Below are 24060 nucleotides of genomic sequence, written 5' to 3'. Positions count from 1 at the left end.
TTTTTTTTTATGAATCAATCTTTTTGTCTACAATTTTGTCATTAATATTTTGTTGTTACCGCGTCAAAAATTTTTACCCGTTAACGTTTGTCATCGCCTCCATATAGTAATAATATTATAAACTTTAGATAATGCCACGTCAACTATATAAGTTTTTTATAAGTTTTTTTTTTTTGTTTGTTACGATCGTTGCAATTCATGTATACTACTACTATTCTAGTGTGTGTCCGTACAACCATTTCGTGTACACAAAAAAAAAAATAATGTTATTATATATTACTATAAAACAGGTTAGTCAATTAATTAATAATGTCAGTCCGTTAGTTCACAGTAGCATGGTCCAATGTGTTTCATTACGGCATATTAATTTTAATTCATATATATAAATATATATGTATAGAAAATAATAACGAAAACAATTTTTAATATAATATAGCATATTGTGTTATATATTATGTTTAATGAAATTGTTACACTTTTCTTTGGCCCGAGGGTCCGACTAGTCTAATTTTTTTTTCTTCATCTGTCAGAGAAGGTTCCCAGTAAAATTAATCAGCTAGGTGTTTTTAATGTTAAATATTAGGAAATAATATTATTTAGATTTAAGAAACTTATTTAAAACACAATATTCAGCAATATTATGTAAATGTTTATATTATATTATAAACGAATGATGATGACCCAATTATACTATGTGGGATTCTCGTTGTTAAATATAATTATCCTATACTTTATGTTTGTAATTTAAAAAAGTTAATTATTACTGTATTGTAATACTTTAAAATAATGATAATTATTGTTTTATAACAATGTATAATATGGGCAATTTAATGTCTCATAATAAGAATCTATTATGTTACATACAATGATTATTCTATCAAATAAATTTAAATAAATTATTGATAATATACAAATCACAAATGTTTTAATTTATGTAGGAGTACATTTTTGATTTATATCGACCAGATACATTCTTTACAATTGATTATATTTCTTTAATTTTTTATATTTTTTTTCGTTATTATTATTTTATTTTTTTCTTTCTCTTTACCGTAATACATTCCAAAGGCTCATCCATTCAAAGGAGGTTTTGCATAATTCATTATTTTTTTTCTGGTGTTTAAAAACAATTTGTTTCTATTGACGGCGTTGTCTGAAACCAACGACCGAAAAGTATACCGTGCCGATTTGCATTATTTTCGTTTTGGATATCATATAAGACCCCTTCTCTCTTACTTTTTTTATATATATTTATTTTTATATACATATATATATACACATACATACACGTAAATTATATAAATTGAAACTTATTACAATATCATAACATTATATTTGGCCAAGCTACTTATCGTAGTTACTATAATATAGCCTATGATATATTTAGTCTTTTTGCCTGAGTTGTAAAATTAAATCCAAATTAGATTTCCTCATTAGCGTAGAAAATGTGCGTACTTGTATATTACATACTTAAACGTTATCGTATTATATCGTATCATACCTTCATTGAGTTGGGTTGAAGTTTTTTGTTGTTTTTAGATATTTTTTTTGTCAATGTATTTGTTTGAAACGTTTCAATACGATGATCAAAATTTTCATCCTTTTTTTGTTTGTTTGTACGTTTTGTTTTTTTTAACATTTTGTAGGGGTCGCCATTATCGGGACCAGGCCTCGGTGCGGTATTACTCCAGCCCAATGCCATAACGGTAAACTATTTATCATTACATTTTTTTTCGATTTTGTCGTGTACCAACCATAATGTACAATAATAATATTAGACGGCCATAAATTAATGTTATATTATTAATACTATCGCGATACAAGTGATATTCCGGGATAAACTTTATCTAAAGGTATATATTTATAGCTGCACTTGCCGGGAAAAACCTCCTGAGGATTAGACGAGCTTGTTTTTAGTGTTCTGCACCTGTGCTGTTCGTAGGATAATATCATCATCGCCATCATCTTTACTAGCTGTTATTATTATTATTCATTTTTGTTAACCCTTAAATGATATTAGTGATATTAGTGTATTAACCTACATTATATTAAATTATATTGATATAATACAACGCGTACGTCGTATATTATCATTATATAATGAACGAACGCACCTATAATATTATCTTCTATAACCACTAGGCACTAATGATATTATAGGCGGATCAGAGTTTTAAACACGTATTAATATTATTATTATTATTATTATTATTATTATACGTTCCTTAAGATAGTATGAACGTAATATTCTGTGTAGCTGACATAATAATCAAAAGTTTATAATTTTGCAACGGCCAAAACGAAATTCGAATAGTATAGGAGGTTAGATACTATACAAAATATTTAATTATATCATATTATGTTATGGATGACGACGTCTGTCCAGGAATATTCTCTTTTTAACCAATGTAAATGGATGAGTCTCTTGGATATTTTTTCTATTTTTCCTTATGTATATACTGGATTTTTATGTATTTATTTATCCCTGTCGTTACTATTATTATTTTTTTTATTTTATTCATTTTATCAATAACGATGGAGCTCGTTTTGGTAACGTAACAGCAGCGATTTTTTTTTTTGTTTTGTATTTGGTCTATACAAGTCATATATCTCATCCCAACTATACATATATACGTTATATAACTATACGTATATTATAATATACGGGTTGACCCCGAATCGTGCGTAAAACCGTATATGATATGAGTGTACAAATACGGTACGAATATGGAAAAAAAACAATATTTATATACAAAAACAATTGGAAGAGCAATGTAATAAAGGTGTGTGTATATGCTTACCCAACCGATGCTACGGTGGTGTGCACGGCATATCGAAGAAAACGCAGATGTCTCCTGACGATTTCTTCTCCGATAGACACGAGTAAATATTCAATATTAAAATTTATATACAATAAGTATATACTACGTATGATACTATTATTATTATTTATTTATTAATTTTTTTTTTTAGCGGTATGAAAAAATCGTCCCATCCCCAAAATTTGATTGTTTCCGTCTAATATTATTAATAACACCTGCAGTAAAAGTCTGGCGAATAACTTTTGCGCGTTACAAGTTTTATCAATATTTCACTCTTCATCTTTGAATAATTGAAAAGTTAAAGTTTAATTGAATTCCCGAGCACAGAAACGTAGCTTACAATTGTAAAACGCAATACAAATATTCCTCACAGAGTTCTTGGCCAGGCTTACAGTATATATTATTCATATTCATATTATTATTATTATTATTATTATTATTATTATTATTATTACTATTAATATTATTATTATTATTATTATTATTATTATTATTATTATTATTATTATCATTATTATTGATTATACATATTGTAGTGATTTTAGCCTAGTGGTATAGATTTAGTTAATAGCCCGTTCTCATTGAACAAGCAAAATAATATTTTGTATTTATCTTGTATAGTTATGACATAACATATAGTGGCTTAAAATAGCAAAGAAAGACTTAAACGCAGTAATAATACCTATTCTTAATCGGGTGTTTGTTAAACACAATACTGATTATACAATTTAGTGGCCACAGTGGTAATAATAATATGTATTATTATTATTCCATTCGTTATGTGGTTAGTGGACTGTGTCACTGTGATAAATTATAATGTTTTATAATTTTAGTTGTCGTTAAGATTTCTTATCTTTCTAATCCAACTGATGACATTTTTTAATTTCGTTGTAATAACTATGGTAAAACGATTACCGTATATGCACAGGAAAGTCTGATCACAATATACATTATAGCGCTGTTCGACGATGTATTATTGTGTTGCCTAGTGCTTTCGCTGTACGATATCGATTTATTTCTTATATACACTATTATTCATATAGTTAGATGTGTATTACAGTAATATATTGTGATATGATATTATTGTGTATATTAAAGTGTACAAGTATTTACTTAGACCGTATAGTTATTTATATTATATTAGTACCTATATTATATAATATTTTTACCTATTATTATTATTATTATTTTTATAACATATTCTATTTAGTAAAATAAAATAATACTTAGTGCATTAGAAAATGTAAGTGTACGACACACGCTAGTTTGTTTAGACCAGTTTTATTAACCACATATATATATTATAATTAATATATATATATATATATTTATACGTATTACAATCTATAGTTCGTATATTATACAGCATTGAAAAGTTCCCACTACTTATTATTACTATTTGTATTAGTTTTTATTATTATTAATATTACTTATCTAATATTTATTATTATTATCGAGTGTATTGTATTAGTATGTTAATATTCCCGAGTATCGTATTTAAATCTTAGATGATCAGTATTTCGACTATGCATAATATAATAAAATATATAATATATATACGTACGATATTAAGTATATTATAGTTAATAAACAACTCTTCAGTCGACTGTGTTGGGTGTCAGTGGACTATACCTATTATAATATTATTGAATGTTCGACGTAATAACAACAATACTATATAATTTATTATAATATATTATGCAAAGATTTGTTTGTAGGTATATAGGTAGTATGGTTAGTAGATAATATAGGTATATTTGCTGTTAATGGCAGTAACAATTAATGTAAAAGAATATAATATATTTTTTTAATTTACACCATTACCGTCTACGACAGAATCGATGAAATAATTTACTGACGAGAGCCTTCACCGTTAGCTACAATGGTACAATATAATTTTATGAAACGGGTTTTTCTTTAAATTTAATTTTATTCCAGTGATGATATATAACTTTTTTTTTCTTTAGCCTGGTTGATAATTTTCCGATTAGGCTTCCCGAAGTAGAAGATTAAGCTGCATACTACAGTGTGTTTATTTATTCTGAATATTATTTTCAGTTAATTTATTTCGCCAGATGGCGACGATGACAAACAAATTCCGGAACACCCGGATGATTGATTATCTGTTTCTCTGCTCGCGTACTCTGCCTAGTCTTCCCCGTCCATCTCCAGGCGACCAATAAATGAGGGGGTGGTGTTCTCCCACACCTCCTACCACACGCACTTGGTGTTAAAAAAAATTCATCATCAAACCCGTGGTCATGCATTAATGTAACAGTCCGCCGAGCTCGGTCAGAAAGCTTTATCCAGAAGTAATCATAAAAAATCCGATATCCGCTTCTCTTGAACAAAAAAAAAAATATTGCCGATCACACGCACACAAACACATACCTATATAATAAAAATAGAGAGGAGAAATCCTATCTCGTTCGATGTTCAGTTGATAAATGATAGTTTATATTATACACTGGGCCGGATGAAAAAAAATAATATGTATATAAAAAAAAGTAATTGCGATTCCGTGGTTTTATGCGTTTTACGAGCAGCGGAGAGTGGCTGGCGGGTATTGCGATTGTTATGGTTTTTATGTGCCGGCGTTCGTTAATGTCCACATTATTGCTAGATAAAGGGTTCCTCCGTAAAGCCCCTGCAGCAGGTCTGTTATCCAAATGCCAGTCGCATTAAAAAAAAAAAAAAAAAACGAGAAAAAATATAAAAACTAAAACAAAAAAATAAAATAAAATAAAAAATGAAATAAAATAAAACAAAAACGACAAACAACCAAACCTCTCAGCCGCGTACTCCGCATTGGTGGCGGAGAGCTTTAGCAGTCAGATTCGTTTTTACTTTATTTCCAGACGTTTTCCAAATTCCACGCGTCTATATGACGTATATAATAATAATAATAATAATAATATAATACAGGCAATTCGAGCACATGGTGGATGATTATGGTGGCCTCGGCGAATAATTTTATCGTCGGAAATATATTTTTATTGTTGTACATGTATTCTACCGCGTAATAATATGATAGAATATATTATATCTACGATAGGGTTATGGTCGGCGGCGGGTGGGATACCTATATAGTATACACGTTTATACGACGGCTGTTATTGTGTATTGTTAGTACTTTTGTATAAAATCAACTACACATAATATATAATATTGTTACATGCTGTATATGTTAATCGTTTCTAACTATATCTGGTGCGCCAGCCATCGAAATGTCACACTAACTTTAATCGTGTCCTCCAATTAGCCACCAAAAAATATTCGGATTATCGTTATAGTTGCGTTTATTTAGTTGGATCGTGTGATTTCAATTTTAATACCGTCGTGGCTCTTGAATTGAGGTGGTAATAGTTTTCTAAACCTCATAAACACTGTATAATATAATACTATAAACGTGCTTGAAATATTATGTTTATTGTATAAAATGAAGGTCTAAACGCCCTTAATTAATAATTATCCTTTGTTCCTCCATCGTACATGGCCTACTCGCAATACAGGTTAATGACTTCAACGCAGCCTGGAAACCTAAATATATATATATATATATATTTTTTGTAAAATAGATATATTTTGCGGCCATGAAACTGGTCGTAAAAATAAGTATATCGTCAAACAACTAAAATCAAGCGCGTAATATTCCTATACTTTTCATTTAAATTCGGTTGTTGTGCTTTCTAAAGTTTTCCCGTTTGTTTTCGTTCCACGGTTGGAGACCAAAACACATTACCTACGTGCTATGTACTATAACAATAACATCATTTTTACATTATAATGGTATACGCTTTGTTGGTTGTTAGACGCGCTCAGCGGTCTCGACTAGTCCGTGAACCCATCTACTAGAAGCGAATAATATACCTACGATTTCTTCCACTACACTCCGCCCGAAGACTGGTGCATCACTATCTCGTCTACGTTTTCCGATCGATAATCGTAGATCTATATTGTTATAACAAATCATAAGAATCGCTTCGGACGCGTGTATTCAATAGAAGCGACGACAATTCAATAACAGTCGCGTGCGCAGATGGGTATGGGACCAAAAATTATTTTCTCAAGTCAAAAACCAGAACATCCGAATTTATTGCATTATTCACTCGTGCACAGCAATAACTTTCGCAGGGTGTGCATAAGTCATACACATTTTATACTATACTCGTGCGTGGGGATATATTGCTGTGAGTTTTCGTTTTTGCTCATCGTCACGAATGTATTGTACAATACTTGGACGCTGCGGTACACGCGATATAATACATAAGTCATCGATTTTCTTCTTTTGCAAATACTACGATAATAATAATAATAATTATCATTATACCGTTAGTTTTCGCGAACTCCACCGGAAAAGTTTTCGTAAACAATAATGTCTCCGTCACCGCCGTTATTCCTTTGCGGAACAAAAACGAATGTTTTTAAGACTCTATAGACAGATAAAACACAATATTCGCAATACTCTGCGTATATACCTATATTGCAGCAATGCTGCGTTATCGCAATACAGCGCAGTGTGTGCTATTATCTATATACCGTCGCTATTATATTATAATAATATAATAATCATTGACGCAGAGAAGGAAACGGACCTAAGATGAAACTTTAGACCACGCAGCCGCCGACTGAACCCGGCTCTCGATTGTTATTCACAATAATAATAATTATCATTATTATTATCGAGAAGAATCGGTATTATATTAAACTATTAACCTCGTATCGTAGTTTTCGCCATAACGGCACACTCGCGGGTCGTATCCACATTTTACGCGTAATATGTATTATTATTATACCGAGAACCACCATTCGTCGCTCGCTAACTGTATGTCTGTATATTATTATATAATCATACGATCTTCTACCCACCATAAACTTTACAACTTGCGTTGCAACCTTACTACACTGAATACTTAATGGAAATCAATAATTTCATTTTTAAATATTTACACAGATCGGCTAAAAGCAGTTGTGCGAAATTTTCAAAAAACACACGACGTTATTTTTTTATATTATATAATACTATCAACTATAATATCACGATTCTGCGGTGACTCTATAAAATCCAAATACCCGATTTCATTATTTCATATGATTTCATTACACTACATGACGTATAATATAATATATTAGAAATAGAATTCTGCGGTCATAACTTTGAAATGATATTTCTACTTACTATATTATTATAATATGGTGCATAATATAATTATTAAAAATATAGACTTTATATCACCGAACCACGTACACTATCGAATACCTTACATGATAATATCCTTATGCATATAAGACAAGACCGATTATTATTACTAGATACCTATTAAATCTAATATTATTTTCATGAATACGCTCCCCTTTATATATATATAATATAGTCTAGGTACTTCCGTTTCATGTACATGCCTCGGACTACATCAAACATATTCGCATAAATAATGATCTAAAAAAAATACGTTTCAAAAATTTATTTAAAGCGATAAAAAAAAACGCATTTTGGGATGGTAATGAAATCTTCATACCTGTAAGGCTGTATATATTATGAGAACTGTCCAGATGCACACCCAAATGTTGATTTAGAACGAAATTATTATTATTTTTTTTTTTTTTTACAACAAAAATTATATTTACCTAAGTGGGTATTTTATTTTGGTTCATAATTGGTAAACTTAACATTTTTAATGAATCAACTGTTAAAATTAGTCTTACGAAATATATAGTATAAATAATATAGATTTTTTAATAAAAAACAATGTACAGTTATTTTTAGCTAAACTGTATAAGATGATGATATAAACACCTCATTATTATTATACGAAATTCTCTAGAAAAAAAATCTTATAAAAATGACATTAATTATATGTATTTATTATTTTTACTAAATATTGGTTCTATATCATTATCATTGTATGGTAATATTTCCATAATATTTACTGGGGTGAGCAAAAATTTTGATTTACGAAATCCCGCGGATTCAGAACTCATAAAACTCATATCCGGATATTTCCGCTATCTCTTTTTCCTTCTTCTCTTTCTGCGCATATCTATATTTATATAATATACAATACAAGCCCATCAGCCATATAGACGTGACTTCGGATGTATTGTTCTCTTTCCATTTGTCCCGCGGAAGTTGAAGGCGTGAATATAATAATATTATATCCGCGTCTGCGTGCATGCGAATAATGCACGTCGCCGGAATACGCTACGTTATTAATAATAGTTATAATTGTTGTTGTAGTATACAAAGATCTACACTACCTCGCGATTGTAAACGTATAATATTGTTATATTAACGATAATATTAATAAAAATCATATTATTACTATTACAACTACTATAACTACGCGAATCGCGCTGACAATTGGTTTTCTTTGAATAATTATTGATATACAATATACTCGTACATATTATTTTTCGTAAATTATTATATTATATAACATCAACAAATTTCGAACACCGTAGTTAAAGTTATCGACCGTATTATCGCATTTACAAACTCTACACCGGCTATATAGATGCATTTTTTGGACTTATCCTCTAGTCCTCTGTAATTACCAGCCCTTGTTTATCCACCACTACCTCTATATTTATATTACGCGTGCGATTCACGAAATTTCCGCTATCTACGAACTAGACCATTATATTGGTATGGGAGATATCGTTTAGGTAGGTAGTATTTTGCGGTGATATTCGGACGCACGTTTTGATGGATGCATAATCGATGGGTAACTACAGGTACGAAGGGGCTCGGGAACTGGCCCGCCCTTATTTATCTATTAAATTATATTGCCATTACCGCAGCCGGTCGCTTTTTCACGTGTTTCATGTGAATTTATATTTTTATCTTTTTGTCACAATCGTTGTGTTATTATTATTATTTTCAACTTGCAAGCTAAACACGTTTTTTCATCCTCTATATAGTACACAATAGCGTTGTTAACTAAAAATGCGCTCATTTGGTAAGTGATGGCGGAGAGAGAGAGGACGAAGTGTGAAAACTCGACGCGTGCGAATAACCAGCACGCCGCGCCGAACTGGGGTTGTACGCATAATAATAATATATGTTATTATATTTATAGCCTAACGACCGAATATTTCTATCGCGAATGGAAAGTTACGCCCGTGTAACTACTTTTTTATTTATTATTATTATTTTTTTTTTTTTTTTATTTTTTATTTTTGATATAGTACGCGTACTCTTATTTATAATCGATTTTAAACCATAATTCATTCGTAAACATTAACCGTCAATTGTTATGTTTTTCATGTACCTACGTGTATGCAAAATATAATCGAGTCTACAGTTATTATAGCAGAAATAAAAACGCTGTACGTTCTAACCCCCCTACTGTTGATATAAATAATTGGACTATGTACAGTGATATCATTTTATATTTACGCATATGACGATTTATTTTCAGTATCATTGCACAACAACAATTAATACCTATTTTAAATGATAAACTTTCGAATTTATTTGTGAAAAGCATCGCACGTCGTCGTTAAATTCGTTGAACCAGCCCGGATCGCGTACATAATATATTGGTTACTCAATAATGTATATCTTACGCGTTGAAAAATTAAATAGTATGCGCTTAATTATTCAAGAATAGCTTGTAAAAATATTGCAAACGTTTATTTTTGTAATGAAAAAAAATATTTAAATTAATGATGAATAAAATAAAGAACATAGACAAAAATAGTATCTACGTCCCGTTGAGTTCAAAAAATGAAAACAGTGAATTTGTAAAACGAGCTCGGACGATGTAAAAATAAAAAATAAAATAAGGATATCACTCTGTTTATATATATATATGTGTATTGTAACTGGATCAGCCGTCGCCGCCGTGTAAATAATTTCGTTCACGCGCCTCGGAAATAGCGTACATATATAATATATACATATTGTATTATTGCAGTCGACGTTTGCGATGTTTTCCGACAAATTGGGTAGACGCGCTCTCGCTTTACACACTCACGGCTCGTCCACCACCCCTCGCGACGGGCTGTAGAGGAAATTCATAATCTCGCACAAGCAGAAGCTTTTGTTTTTATTGTTATTATTTTTCTGCCGATATGTATATGTAAACACATATATGTATATACTATACATAAATGTGTGTATGTATATATTATTTTATTTCCTTTTTTTTCCGCCAGCGTCGAAAAACCGTTGGCGAACTATAGAGAGAAAGAGAGAGAGAGAGAGAGACACACAGATAAACAGAAAGAGACGTAACGAAGCGAACGGGCGAAAAAAAACCTCCAGTCAGATATAATAACATGAAGCAATTAACAAAATGGAATTGTTAAAAATTAATTATTTATTCGGATGGTTAGAGAGCCATCGGAGCGCAGCCAAAATTTGCAAAAAACGAGTTGATCGGGCCGGTGGAGAGGTGGAAACCGAGAACGAAGTCGGCGAAAAAAATATGATGGAACTCCGACGGTTCTCTTAATCCGCATTTGAAATTATAATAATTTGCAATTAGTACTGCTGCCAGTCGCGCAAAGTCGGCAATATAAATACAAGCTCACGATTTTCGAACTATACGAAAGAAGAAAAAAAAATTAATTTAATATTATGCAATAAAGAAAAATATGACAGATAAATCTTATAACCCACTAAGTCGTTTTCTCGAAATAAAAACAGATGACGTCTCGCTATGGTTATAAACACATGCGATGCGTGTATAATTGTCTACGTAATAACCAATCGAACATCATAGTTATAATATTTTATTATTTAATACCTCTATTCTTTATCTATCATTCACATAATGATATTATCATATATATGAATATCTTTTTGCGATAAGAATTGAGCATCTTTGATGAAATAATGTAAATAATTATACTGGAGTATCTCGAAAAATATTGTTTCTAATATATTAAATTTATTTTTTAATAATATTAATAATTTTTTATCAAATTATTTTATCGTAAAAATATTTAAACATTTATCATCAACATATTAGATTTTTTCATCTCGTGAAAAAAAAAATAAAAACTATGATTGGATCATTATTTTTTAATTCTCAATTACATTTGTTAATATGTTGCCGTCATCATAGTGCGTTTCAGAAATATTAAAGTTAACAGGTATGAACTAAAGTCATTCCAGTGTTTGATGTGTCAATAACATCCCCTTGAAATTGTTCATCTCCTCCTCCATAATGTATTTAACGAGCCATTTTATTTACTGCGTCTATCATATATTTACATATCTAGAGTTAATATGTAAAGTAGCCGGAATAGAGGACTCAATAAATTCTTGATTCATACGATCTTGTATTTTACTATTTTCGTGCGCATAGAAATTTTCATTTTTATTTTAAAATCTTTTATAGCGTCCACGCCGCTGTTATATCACGATAGAACTTTTTTTTCTTTCATAATTTCCGTATTATTCTTATTCCAATTGCAGACGTCGAAAAAATAGTTTTCACTCGCCTCTCACCCGCGCGTATTGTTTTTCTGGAACAATTCTAAGTGAACGGCAGTGACATGACACTGGCGCGTCGTGAAAATTTAATCTCTTCGAAAATATACCGTTCGTATAAAATATGTCTAACAGTAGTGTATATCATCTACCGCCTTTTACATATTATTATTTTATATATATATTATGTAAACGCGATTTATACATATTTCAGTTGTTTCCATCTGTAAATTATAGTATCATCTACAGGTCGATTCCTATATAATATACAATATTTATATTTTATTATTCCAATTCCGCAACTCGAACACACAAACAACCACTACAAATGTGCTGCACAAGTCGCCGAGGTATTCAAAATAAACGCGTTACGTTTGTGACGAAAATCCTTATTGTTATAAAACATTAACGAAACACGACTTCGTTAAAATCAAAACCCGAATTTTGTCGTCGTAATATGAATAATTCACTCGCGAGTGGTTGCGTGAGATGCGAATCCGGTATCCCTACGATGACGCGAGCGTAAAACGTTAAGAATTTTTAAAACGTGACCTCCGAAAACGTCGGCTGGGGAGACCTGCGAATGACTAGAATTAGTGAACGCTGTATCATTCTCGTTGTCGTTGTTATTATTATTATGTACCGTCGCGCAGCTTGTAATATCAACGTAATTATTTTTCGCCACGCCGTTGTCGTCGTCGACATAGCAATTTGAATTTATATTGCGTTTTAAAGTATTTTGCGAAAGGATACGTACTGCAATGTGATTATATATATACGGATAATATATATTATACACGTGCACTTAATGTCGAGTCGCGAAACGATCGTTTTAAACTTGAGTCGCGACGTGTCCGGGGTAATATCGTTGATTCATGGAAGAAATAAATGTATAATTATTGTTCGTGTATTATGTATTATGTATACTGCTGCCGTTACAACGCCAACGACTTTTGTGGACAAAATAAAAATTTGATCGTTTTTTTTTTGTGCGTCCGGAAATAATAATATATTTGCTATGATGTGGTTCTCGCGACGTTCCTGCAGTGTGTACTATTATAATTATATTATAATATACCGATGATATTGTTGGGTAGTAACCGCTAAGTCGTAACTAAGGGTGTTACCTAATAAGTAAATATAAACCATTCCACCCCTCGCCCCCTTCACCGAAAAAACCGTAAAGATATATTATAAATACGTTATGGCCTTCAATTTCCACCCCAGCCGATTGTAGTCTATTGTTACACACCTGTACTATGCTTTATGCAGCTTAAAAGCATAATATACTATATAGTTTACAGTCAAATAATGTTTTGGTTGCTCGACAAGGCGAATATCACCGACGAGTTTTCGTCAGTGAATCGATTATTAAATAGGTATATACGATTATCGGCGCTATATTATTATAGGTTTTTTTCCGACTTGAAACTAACATTAAATTCGTTGGGTAATATTATTATGAGATGTATTACATATTTACATTCAACGTCGTCTGTACAATGTATACTATTATGATATATTTTGTGCTCAACTTCTGACCGGAAGGTAGCGTAATCTCGTGCTGCATTTACGTATTTCATATTACTCACTTAGGACATGTGGGTAGGTAGTACCTACGACTTGTCGGGGAACGAAATATTTTACTCTATTACTTTTTCACATGCGTGCGCTACACCATACAATCATATATTATATTCCTCATAATACGCGCCGTATACGGTATATAACTACCAAATTGTATTCTGCTCGTAGTATTACGGTCATAACCCAACACTGTGGCTGTAAATGTGCAGTATTTACCTTATATATAATATAATATGGGCTTGTGTACGATATACGTATGCGTAAAAATTATACCATTGTTGTACACTGCGCTTGGACGAGGGAGAGTGGTAGTGATGGTGTCAGTGGAGGTGAGAGCCCGTTTTAATAATTACCATAATGGACCGTTCGTGCGCGGCGACCGTGGTGTATAGGTACAGCTCCGGTGGGCTCGGAAGAGGGTAGATCGCGGGAATCTGCGGGGCCGTAAAGAAAGGATTACCACGCGACGGGTATACGTATACATCATTATGCACATATATATTATACATATAAATATACGTATACGCGTTAAACGTGTATACGTATATATCGTTGTGGGGCGTCGAGCTTTTCACCGTTCGCACGCCGTTATATCCGGTCGGGGCGGAAGGAGGATGACAAATGAACACGCACACACGCGAGTCGATTTATATTATTATTATTATTATTATTATTATTATTATTATTGTTATTATAAATTTATACACACACACGCTCATTATACGCTTATAATGTATATTATTATTTATATACGGCGAGGGTTGTTATACGATGGCAGCGGTGTACGCGGCCCCGTTGACCGCGTGTGGAAGACGAACGATCGCTGCACGCCTCGCACTTCCGTTTTGCCGCCTGTTTTTATTTTCTTTTTCTTTTTCCGTGTATATGTGCCACACAATAAAAATCGATACCGTCGTAAATTACAATAATAACAAATAACAATGCCCGAGTTCGGGTTAGCAACAAAATACGTCATAGCGGCCACGTGCAGTGCGTACCACAATATATTATGATATAATAATATGTAGCACAGTTATAGTATTATACACTAATAGTAAAGCGCATCCGCGGTCGCAAATCGGCTGTTGTAAAATATAGCAAACTATAATATTATTAAAGTGGTGGTGGAAAATTGGAATCGACTATAATTTCACATTTTAACACTTATCGCCACCCTTTAAGTATAACTGTGCGTATATAAGGCTCAGCTTTTTCTTTTCTCTTTGTTTCGGTAGCTTTAAAAAAAAAAAGAAAAAAAGCGAAACGTTTTACCACACAATGTATATATAGGTACATCTGTCTGTTCAACCCGATGCGTTTATCCCGGACGCGACGCGTGCCATATAATATAGTTTATACATATATATATATATATATATTATATATATATATAGGCACGCGAGCACATATAACAAGACACGTATATAAACGCATTTTTACAACACTACTACCGTAAAAATTCTTCCGGCACTTAACCCCCTCACCTCACGACCACGCAAAACTTCCTCTCCGATTGTGTATATATATACGACACACGCACATTATAACACACACATCATGCTCGTATATATATATATATATTATTATATCATATGAAATACGTGCGCAATGGATTCACCGCTCGAGCGGAATACGAAATTATTGTCTTCGACCCCTAATATGAAACTCGGCGTATTTGTGCATGGCACTCGGCCTATGTAATACTACTACGTACAATGACATATTGTGTAACGTCACGATAATATTAATATTTTGTTATCATAGATCGACGTGTTTAATATCGTCTAATATTGTATGTGTTACTGTCTCGAATTTGAGTACATGCGCGAGCGAACGAGCGTTATTATAAAGGCCTTGTATGTCATACTACAAGGTGTGAGAGAGGACGTATAGAGTGACGAATGACGATAACCTTGCGGGCGTAAATATCTTAAATAAACGGTGGACGAATGTCCCGATAGTGTGGGACCGACGATAGTATAATATAGTTGAGTAGGTACATTCGAAAGTGTAGTTAGTATTCATATTATTTTGAACTCGGTTATTTATTCTATCGGTACCTAATGCGTTTTTATTATATTTACAAATTCATACGCCGTTGTTGATTTTTTTTTTTTTTTTAATCATTATGATTGTGATATTTATATTATATTGGTATTTTTTTTTTCAATATAATTTTTATTTTTGTTTTCAAAGCCGGGCGGGTTCCGGAAGGGCGTAATACGAATTGAATCAATCGGAAGGGCGCGATACTCGATCGATTCAATTCGGCGCCTGATAAAATTCCTAGTTAAATTTTTTTAAGACATTTAGGTTTGCTGTCGTTTTGTATGACATTTTCATCTTCGGCAGATTTTCCTTATGTTTTAAAAAACAATCTATCCTCTTCAGTAAGCACCAACTAGAAAAACAAGAAATATCCGCTATGGTAGGTCTTTACCCTAATATAGACTGAAACTTTCGGTGCACCCTTGTACATAGAATAATTATGTAAAAAATTATTTTTAGAACTTTACTTAAAGCATTACATTTCTCTATTCACAACGAGGCTAAATATTTAATAACAAGTTTATCAAGAATTACATTACTATACATAAATAAATATAATTAACAAATTTTTAAATTTAACCTTTTCCAAAAAAAAAAATAAATAAAATAAAATATTTGAACCTATATAAAAATCATTACATTTTTTAAAATTCAGTCAAATAAATTGTACACTGCCACCTTGTACAATTTATTTGACTGAATTTTAAAGACTGCCACCTTTGTCAAAGTGCTGAAAAAGCTTACATTGTAGTAAGCCCTTCTTTGTACACCCGTAACACTTATACAAAACCCTCGAATATTTATTTTTTTGTTCAAAACATTTTTGTATACTAGAATTGTTTTATATTATTATTATGTGAGACACAAAGCAGGTGTTTCTAAACGACTAATATATTATTTTTTTTGTAATTAATATTATTATAAAATAAAATTTATACACATACTATACATTGCGTTTATTAATTTTTTTTTTATTAGATATGTATAATATAAATTATAAATACTACCTTAGTATGTTTATCGTGATTATGTATTGTTATTATTTGGTAATTTAAATATTTCATTCAATTCGAACAATATAATATGTAAAAACGTTCTCATGTATACTATTACATTACCTATAGATATGTGTGTAGTTGTATAATATTATTACTATATTATTTTTGTTTTGTTTTTGCAACCAAATGTTTTGTTGTTTTAGACGTGTGTTTCGTAATTTTCATACATATGTGTATAAATATTATTGAAACAAAAGAACATTTCCTACATACCTACGTACGTTACGTCCACTTACCTATTATATGATAAAATATCGCTACTCACGCCCTGCCTAGCCTAAATTTTCAAACCTACTCATAACTGTATTATACATTTAACAACTAAAATAAAAATAAATAATTTTATTTTTTTTTAATATTTACATAAATTACATACGATATACAGGAAAATTATTTTCAAAAATGTTTATTGGCAAATACAAATATTGTCCGGGTACAAACGAGGCGAGTAAATGTTTATGTAATTTTGTGGGTCTCTGTTATATTCTTATTTTTAGTACGTATATTGACATAACGATAAAAAAAAAATAAATATCTTTATGCACGCCTTTTTTTCGCAGTCAATCCACGTTTTTAAATATGGCCAATATTATAATTTATGGTATGTCATTGCATTTGATCTCTGACAAACGATCATATTATAATATTGACTCCAAACAACAACACACCGTACCTTTCAGGTGCTTACACAAATATAGGTAATAAAAGAGATCAGTAGACAGCTGACCTTTTATTTAATATATTGTCTACAGATACACATACTGGACATAGTATTATTATTATGATTATTATTTTATAATTTTGCGTTATCATCGTCCGGCGCAAGTTTATGTAGTTAATCGACTATTGCGTGACATTTCTAGTACATGAAATATAACGTCATTATTTTCAATTTCAAATCTACGTGTCGTTTTTGCAGTCCTGTTATAACAATGATATTGTGATGCCTACGTGATATAATAATAATAATGATAATAGTATTATAAATACACAGTTCAAAACTTACAACAATATTTAGTTATATTATTTAATATTATATGTAATACAATAAAAAGAGATAGATAAAGGGATTGTAGTCATAAAATGTTATCAAACTTTTTTTTTGCGTTTTTCATATGTAAACAGTGAATTTTTGCGTCTACATCCTACAATAACACTAAGATAAATTTAAAATACATAATCACGATAATATATACAATATTCCGATTACACGTAATATAATTATTTTATATCTGACAATGCTAATTGCATTTGATACAGTTATTAATACATATATAACCTTGTATACCACACCACATACCTGTATATTACTATAAAAACAGTAAATAATAATAATAATAATAATACTAACAATAATAGTAATTAAAATACTACTTATTTTCGTATTTAACAATTTGAGACGCCTATAAGTTTAGTTCGGTACATATTTATATAAAATGTTTATTCATTTTTATCACAAACAATTACATATTATAATATGATGTAGACGACCATACAGTATACAGCTAATCCGTCGACATTTGACGTAAGCATCAAATTGTAATTTTTAGAATGTCATTGCCTCGGTAGAAACGTCGTTCCAGACACGGTTAATGAATAAAACAAACGAAATGTTATCTTTTTTTTTTTTTCACAATACCCTACACTTGATAGTCATACTTTTAGTCGATAACTCGCAGTGGCCATAGTGTCGTATCAGAGAGAAATGTAATCTTTTTTGTGACGAACTTACTATTTGTTTTTTTTTACATTATGCAACGGTCGATAGAGGATATTATAATGACACGTATGGAAAATGTTTCGGTAATTGAAAAAGAAGAGCTGTATCTAATCAGTTTGTTTTTTTAATAACGCTATATAATATAATTTATTTTTGCTTGGCTTATCAGTGGCGGTTTGCTGTTTTTCACCTATTTTCTTTCCTTATTTTCTAAATGTTTATATTACATAATGTAATATAATACACAAATCTTCCCATCGGCATACGGTGATGAGTGCTTGTGTAGTGTGTGTGCGTGATATTCAGACGTGGTACCATGCTATATTTTAATATATTATTTAGTATATTGTATGTACCTACTATAATATTATTAAGTATGAAATAAGGTTGTCTGAAATCGGATCACTTGCTCGAATGTGCGCTGTAAATGTTTATAAGATAATATTATGTAACTGAACTATAATAACGATAATAATACACAACTACACGTCTTAAACATTTATAGGTACTACATACTAATATATTTTAATTTGTTTTTTTATTAATTTTCCCAACATTGTATAAATTTTTTTATAGAGCAACACATTTTTCAGGTTCACTTTAACAATAAATATTTAAATTTTGATCAGATACACACACACACACACACACACACATATACATACAATTACATATATAAGACGGCTGTCGTAACAATCGTCGACATTACCGTACCTGTATAAAATACTTACTTACATATAATATAATTTACACTAATAAGTTTACACGTAGTTCAATTGTCCCACAGTTATGCGTGCTTCAAAAACACTAATTTTTTTAAGTCATAAAAATTAACAGCAAAATTGTGTACTACCGATTAAATGGATCATCCTGTACATGTGTATATAATGTATTATATTACAGTACGTGATTTAAATGAAAAATCATACGCTATATACGCGCTGCATATGTAAATTATTACATTACATGCGTATAATATTGATGTATATTGAAAACATGCGGAAAAAGTATTTTAGCCCAAGTTGCAATATATTACGAAGAACAATATTCAGAATACAGATTTTAAAATTAATCGGCCGAAAAAAAATTGTAAGCTTCGATCTTACTTTGTCACCATGGTGGATTTTAATTTTCTAAACAATCGCATAGTATACGAATATTATGCTTGTTTGTGATGTGATTTAAAGATTCAAGTATAATAATTGAAAACACCTTTGCTTAAATCATGATTGTTGACTTAATGAATCTGAAATCCAAAGTTGTTATTTTCCATCCAGATAGCGTGCGGTCTAACAGTCAATCAGTAGCACTATATTCAATTTTCGTGCGATGTGGCAATTATTATTTTCTCCACGAAATTGTATCTCCCTACCTCGGTAAAATATCCCTAGTGAAAATTTACTCTTCGGTCACTAGTGAAATTTTACCGTGGCTTACGTATCAAAATAAACATTAGCTCGTGATTTTTTAACAAAACAAAATTTGACCAAAGAGTAAATATTCACTTTAATGATATTTTACCAGGGGGCGGGGTTTACGACATCACCAAATGACACCGGTGCCGAATGAATGATTTTTCAATTGTACACGTCGTAAATATTATATTATTATATATTACACTGCTGCAGTATATGGATCGTATGTATAATATATTATTATATTGTACAGTATATATTATATGTCACGTGATTTGATCGGAAAATCGATCTAAATGTTATGATAATACTCGTATTATTCGTAACCACCGGAGTGATCGTTATTATAACGCCATCGTATTTTTGATCTATGCGTAAAAAAAAATATCAAATTTTTAAAATTATACAGATTCTCACGTTTTGCCCGTCGTCCATGGCACGTCATAATAACACGACATTCCGATCGAATCGCGTGTTTTAGTAACATAACTTTTTTATTTATATAATTATAAATATAAAAAACGGTATACAATATATGATATTGTTATAATGATAACGTATTGTGTAGTAGTTGCAGTGTCGTCGTATCTCGTATCTTAGTGTGTCGAGATATCTATATTATATTATATTATCGCTGTCGTTGTTGTTGTTGTTATTATTATTATTATTACCATTATATTATCATAATAAACACTGAACTTATTATAATACCTTATACTATAACTATGAATTGTTGTATTATGTTTATCAAATGACCATACGTGTGTATTTTTCAAGTGATGAGCAATTACCACCATCAGGCAGCCGCGGTCGCCGCCCAAGGTTTCGGGCCACCAGCGTCGCCGCACACCGGCGGCCCCGGCAACCCGCGGGCCGCCGCGTTCCCGCCGGCCACGTCGCCCGGCCCCGGCGCCCCGTCCACCATGGACATGTACAGCTCGAACCCGGCCGATTACGTGCAAGCAGCGTCACCGCAACCGTCCGCGTTCCCCGCGATCGCCGTCTCACGTGCGCCCATTAATTACAATCCTGTAGGTATATAGTCCGATTTGCGTAAGGGTTTGTAACGATATAAAATTTACTTTTTTTTTTGTTTATTTATTTATTTATTTATTTATTTTATTTTTTTTACATTTCTCTCTTACTGTTGACAACACGACAACTACTGTACCTACCCGGCCCATGTATACTACCGTGTGTGTGCGTACAAAGAGTCGGACTGCGCTTTCGCCCACCCCACTTGCGGCACGAGCGACAATCAAATCGACTATGATACGTATAATTTATTCGTCGGCGGATAAGGCGCCGTGGACTTCAGGGATTCCGTGTGATAAAAAAATATATTAACGCGTCAATTTTACCGATCACTTCCTCATTCACGCGTCACTATCTGAACACCTAACAGACCGTATGAAATTCATTACTTTTAATGTGTCTTCTGCTCCAATGATACCCTTTACAAGACGTATATTATTATCTATTTTTCATTATTTGACGACGATGAAACGAAGTATATCTCTCTTTCCCTAAGCGCAGTCTATCTTTTTATGTGTCCATATTACTAATATTACTTACAAAGTACGATCGTATTTTTTTTTTTTTTTTTTTATATCTTATTGACCAAAACGACAAACTAACACACACACACACACACACACACACGCTCAATCGCACACATTCGCCTATATATTGTATATTTTTATGACGTACACAGTGTAGCTGCTGCCGTGTGACCGCCGACGGGAATAGGTGTCTCGTGAAAACGCTCGCAAACGGACTGCTGCAATAATTGTTGTTGTTGTTGTTGTTGTTGTTGTTGTTATTATTATTATTATTATTATCTTAAGTGTGTGACGCTCTATACATTATAGGTACCCCGCACGATTCGCACTTTCCTCAGGCACATTTCCCGCACGCATTTAACTACCGTATTATTGTGTGTGATTATTTTTTAAATATAATATATTAAAATATGTTATTATATAGGTATATATATATTATATAAAAATCATGTATAATATTATCGTTTAAGCTATGACGGAGTGATTCGCTGTATTTTATAGTTTTCTCGATAGATTAGATTTTAGGTATACATATATGGTTTAAACCTAACCTAACACTGCAGGAAAATCTCTGTAGACAACTGTTTCGGATACTCTTTTATGCACTCCGACAGACGACACGTTTTTATGCTTTTTTATCGTTGGTTTTTACAGTTTTTAATTAAGTTGTTTTTTTGCTTTGCTTATCATGTCGTCCAGATCGCATTTAAAACACAATATCGCATTGTTAGTTTCGTCTAAACCGTTTTTAAATTTTAATAATTATGAGATTGTTGGTACCACTCAAGCGCCATATCCACCTTTCGACGATGATAATACGTACGTATAGTAATAATGTGTTTAGAACAAAGATATAATACTTTATACAATAGTGTAGAGTTTGTTAGATAAAATACAATTCTATACATATGATATTTTTGTTAATTTAAGCAAAATAAAAACTACCGACAATTAATATAATGATAATAATAATAATAAAATCTACTACTAGATGCTGAAAATATAATATAAAGTATACAACCCGGTTTGGTGGCTGTATATTGATTTTGACCTTATATAATGAACGGATCGAATCAACTAAACTCCTCGAATTGAAAATAACGTAATATTAATTTACTTATACCAAAATTTGAAATATCACGCTCTCTCTCATACCACCCACTTCAAAACTCAGCCTAACTGAATCCCTCCATATTCTGCAGCAATACGCGCTTTCTCATACCCATCATATATATATATAATAAGTGCCCAACTAAGGTCTCTACTTCTCTTAATCCCTTCATACGTGTAGTAAATACGTCAGGAAGTATACGTTGATCATGTGTGAGCGTTTGTGTTATATTTAGTCGTGTCGGATTCCACGCGCGCGATACATTATTCAACTTCCATCATCACCGCCCTCGGTCGACGCGATAATTAATCACTTCACTGGGGGGTCGAGTAGTATGCCTGGTCTCCTCAGATCCTCCTAGCCCGCTTCCCTTCCCCCGGGATTCCGAAATATTATAAATTAAAACACTGCTAGTAACGTATGTTATCGTTGTCATCGTTATGGCGTCTGCTCACCTGCAAACATTCCGACGTATTTCGAATCGCGTCTCTGTGACAAACTATTATAACTATTCACTCGAATTATTTACACGATACACCTGAATACTACTATTCACGTTTGAGTTAATAAAACTCCCTAAATACGCATACCCATTAACACTTATATTATATAAAAAATACACCTTTAGAAACGATACAGACCGATACAATATTTTATTATCATATAGTATTATTATGTCAATTCCCATCTCCAAATTCCTATGGTTAGCTCGTACATGTATAATAATAATAATCATAATAATATGCATATGGTTCACCAACAAATTTTATTTTTTTCAATTCTTGTTACATTTTTGCATTTAACAATAAATATTCTATGCAATATTTAAAAAAATAATATTTCAATGACAAGTCATGTACGGTAAAAAAAAAATACTTTAAGCATTATTTATATATCACAAGACTCGAATATCATCCCTTTTTTTTACCATTTTATATACTTTAATAATAATATGCGCGCACACTCATTGTGTCACGTGCAGCTCACCTATTTATAGCATATCAATTCTGGAACTCTAGCCTGGACATTACCGAGGTCTGCTCTCAAAAACTTTACTTTTTTAACGAAAAACAATAAAAGAAAAACTGTAACTTATTATTATTTTTATGTAGACTATAGAGAGTCGCTGATGCTGGGATAAATATTGTATCCATCTGCAGTGTCAGACAATTGCTGGTCCGCATTGATAACACGTTAATAATTAAAAAAATATAAGCGATAGACAAAACCATATTTCTCTTAATTAATTCTATATAGTATTTAATCATGGATTCTCAGTTAGTATGGTCTGGCA

At 31.5% G+C, this 24060-nt stretch overlaps 1 protein-coding gene across 8 annotated transcripts in view; it reads left to right on the top strand.

The window, feature by feature from the left end:
• Positions 1-24060, top strand: part of LOC113554786 (RNA-binding protein Musashi homolog Rbp6) — a 377023-nt gene that overhangs the window by 349883 nt on the left and 3080 nt on the right. For 3 of the 8 annotated variants that reach the window (XM_026958766.1, XM_026958763.1, XM_026958761.1), the window contains one exon: positions 20871-21124. The exons of 2 other annotated variants lie outside the window; for them this stretch is intronic. In XM_026958766.1, the coding sequence (XP_026814567.1) occupies positions 20871-21124 (254 nt within the window). Of the gene's footprint in view, positions 1-20870; positions 21129-24060 lie in introns of all 8 variants that reach the window. 3 more of the 8 variants (XM_026958760.1, XM_026958758.1, XM_026958759.1) reach the window with 1 other exon arrangement.

The sequence above is a fragment of the Rhopalosiphum maidis genome, chromosome 2, assembly GCF_003676215.2.
Source record: "Rhopalosiphum maidis isolate BTI-1 chromosome 2, ASM367621v3, whole genome shotgun sequence".
NCBI lineage: Eukaryota > Metazoa > Arthropoda > Insecta > Hemiptera > Aphididae > Rhopalosiphum > Rhopalosiphum maidis.
The sequence above is the reverse complement of the archived record's forward strand: the minus strand, read 5'-3'. Positions and strand labels throughout refer to the sequence as shown.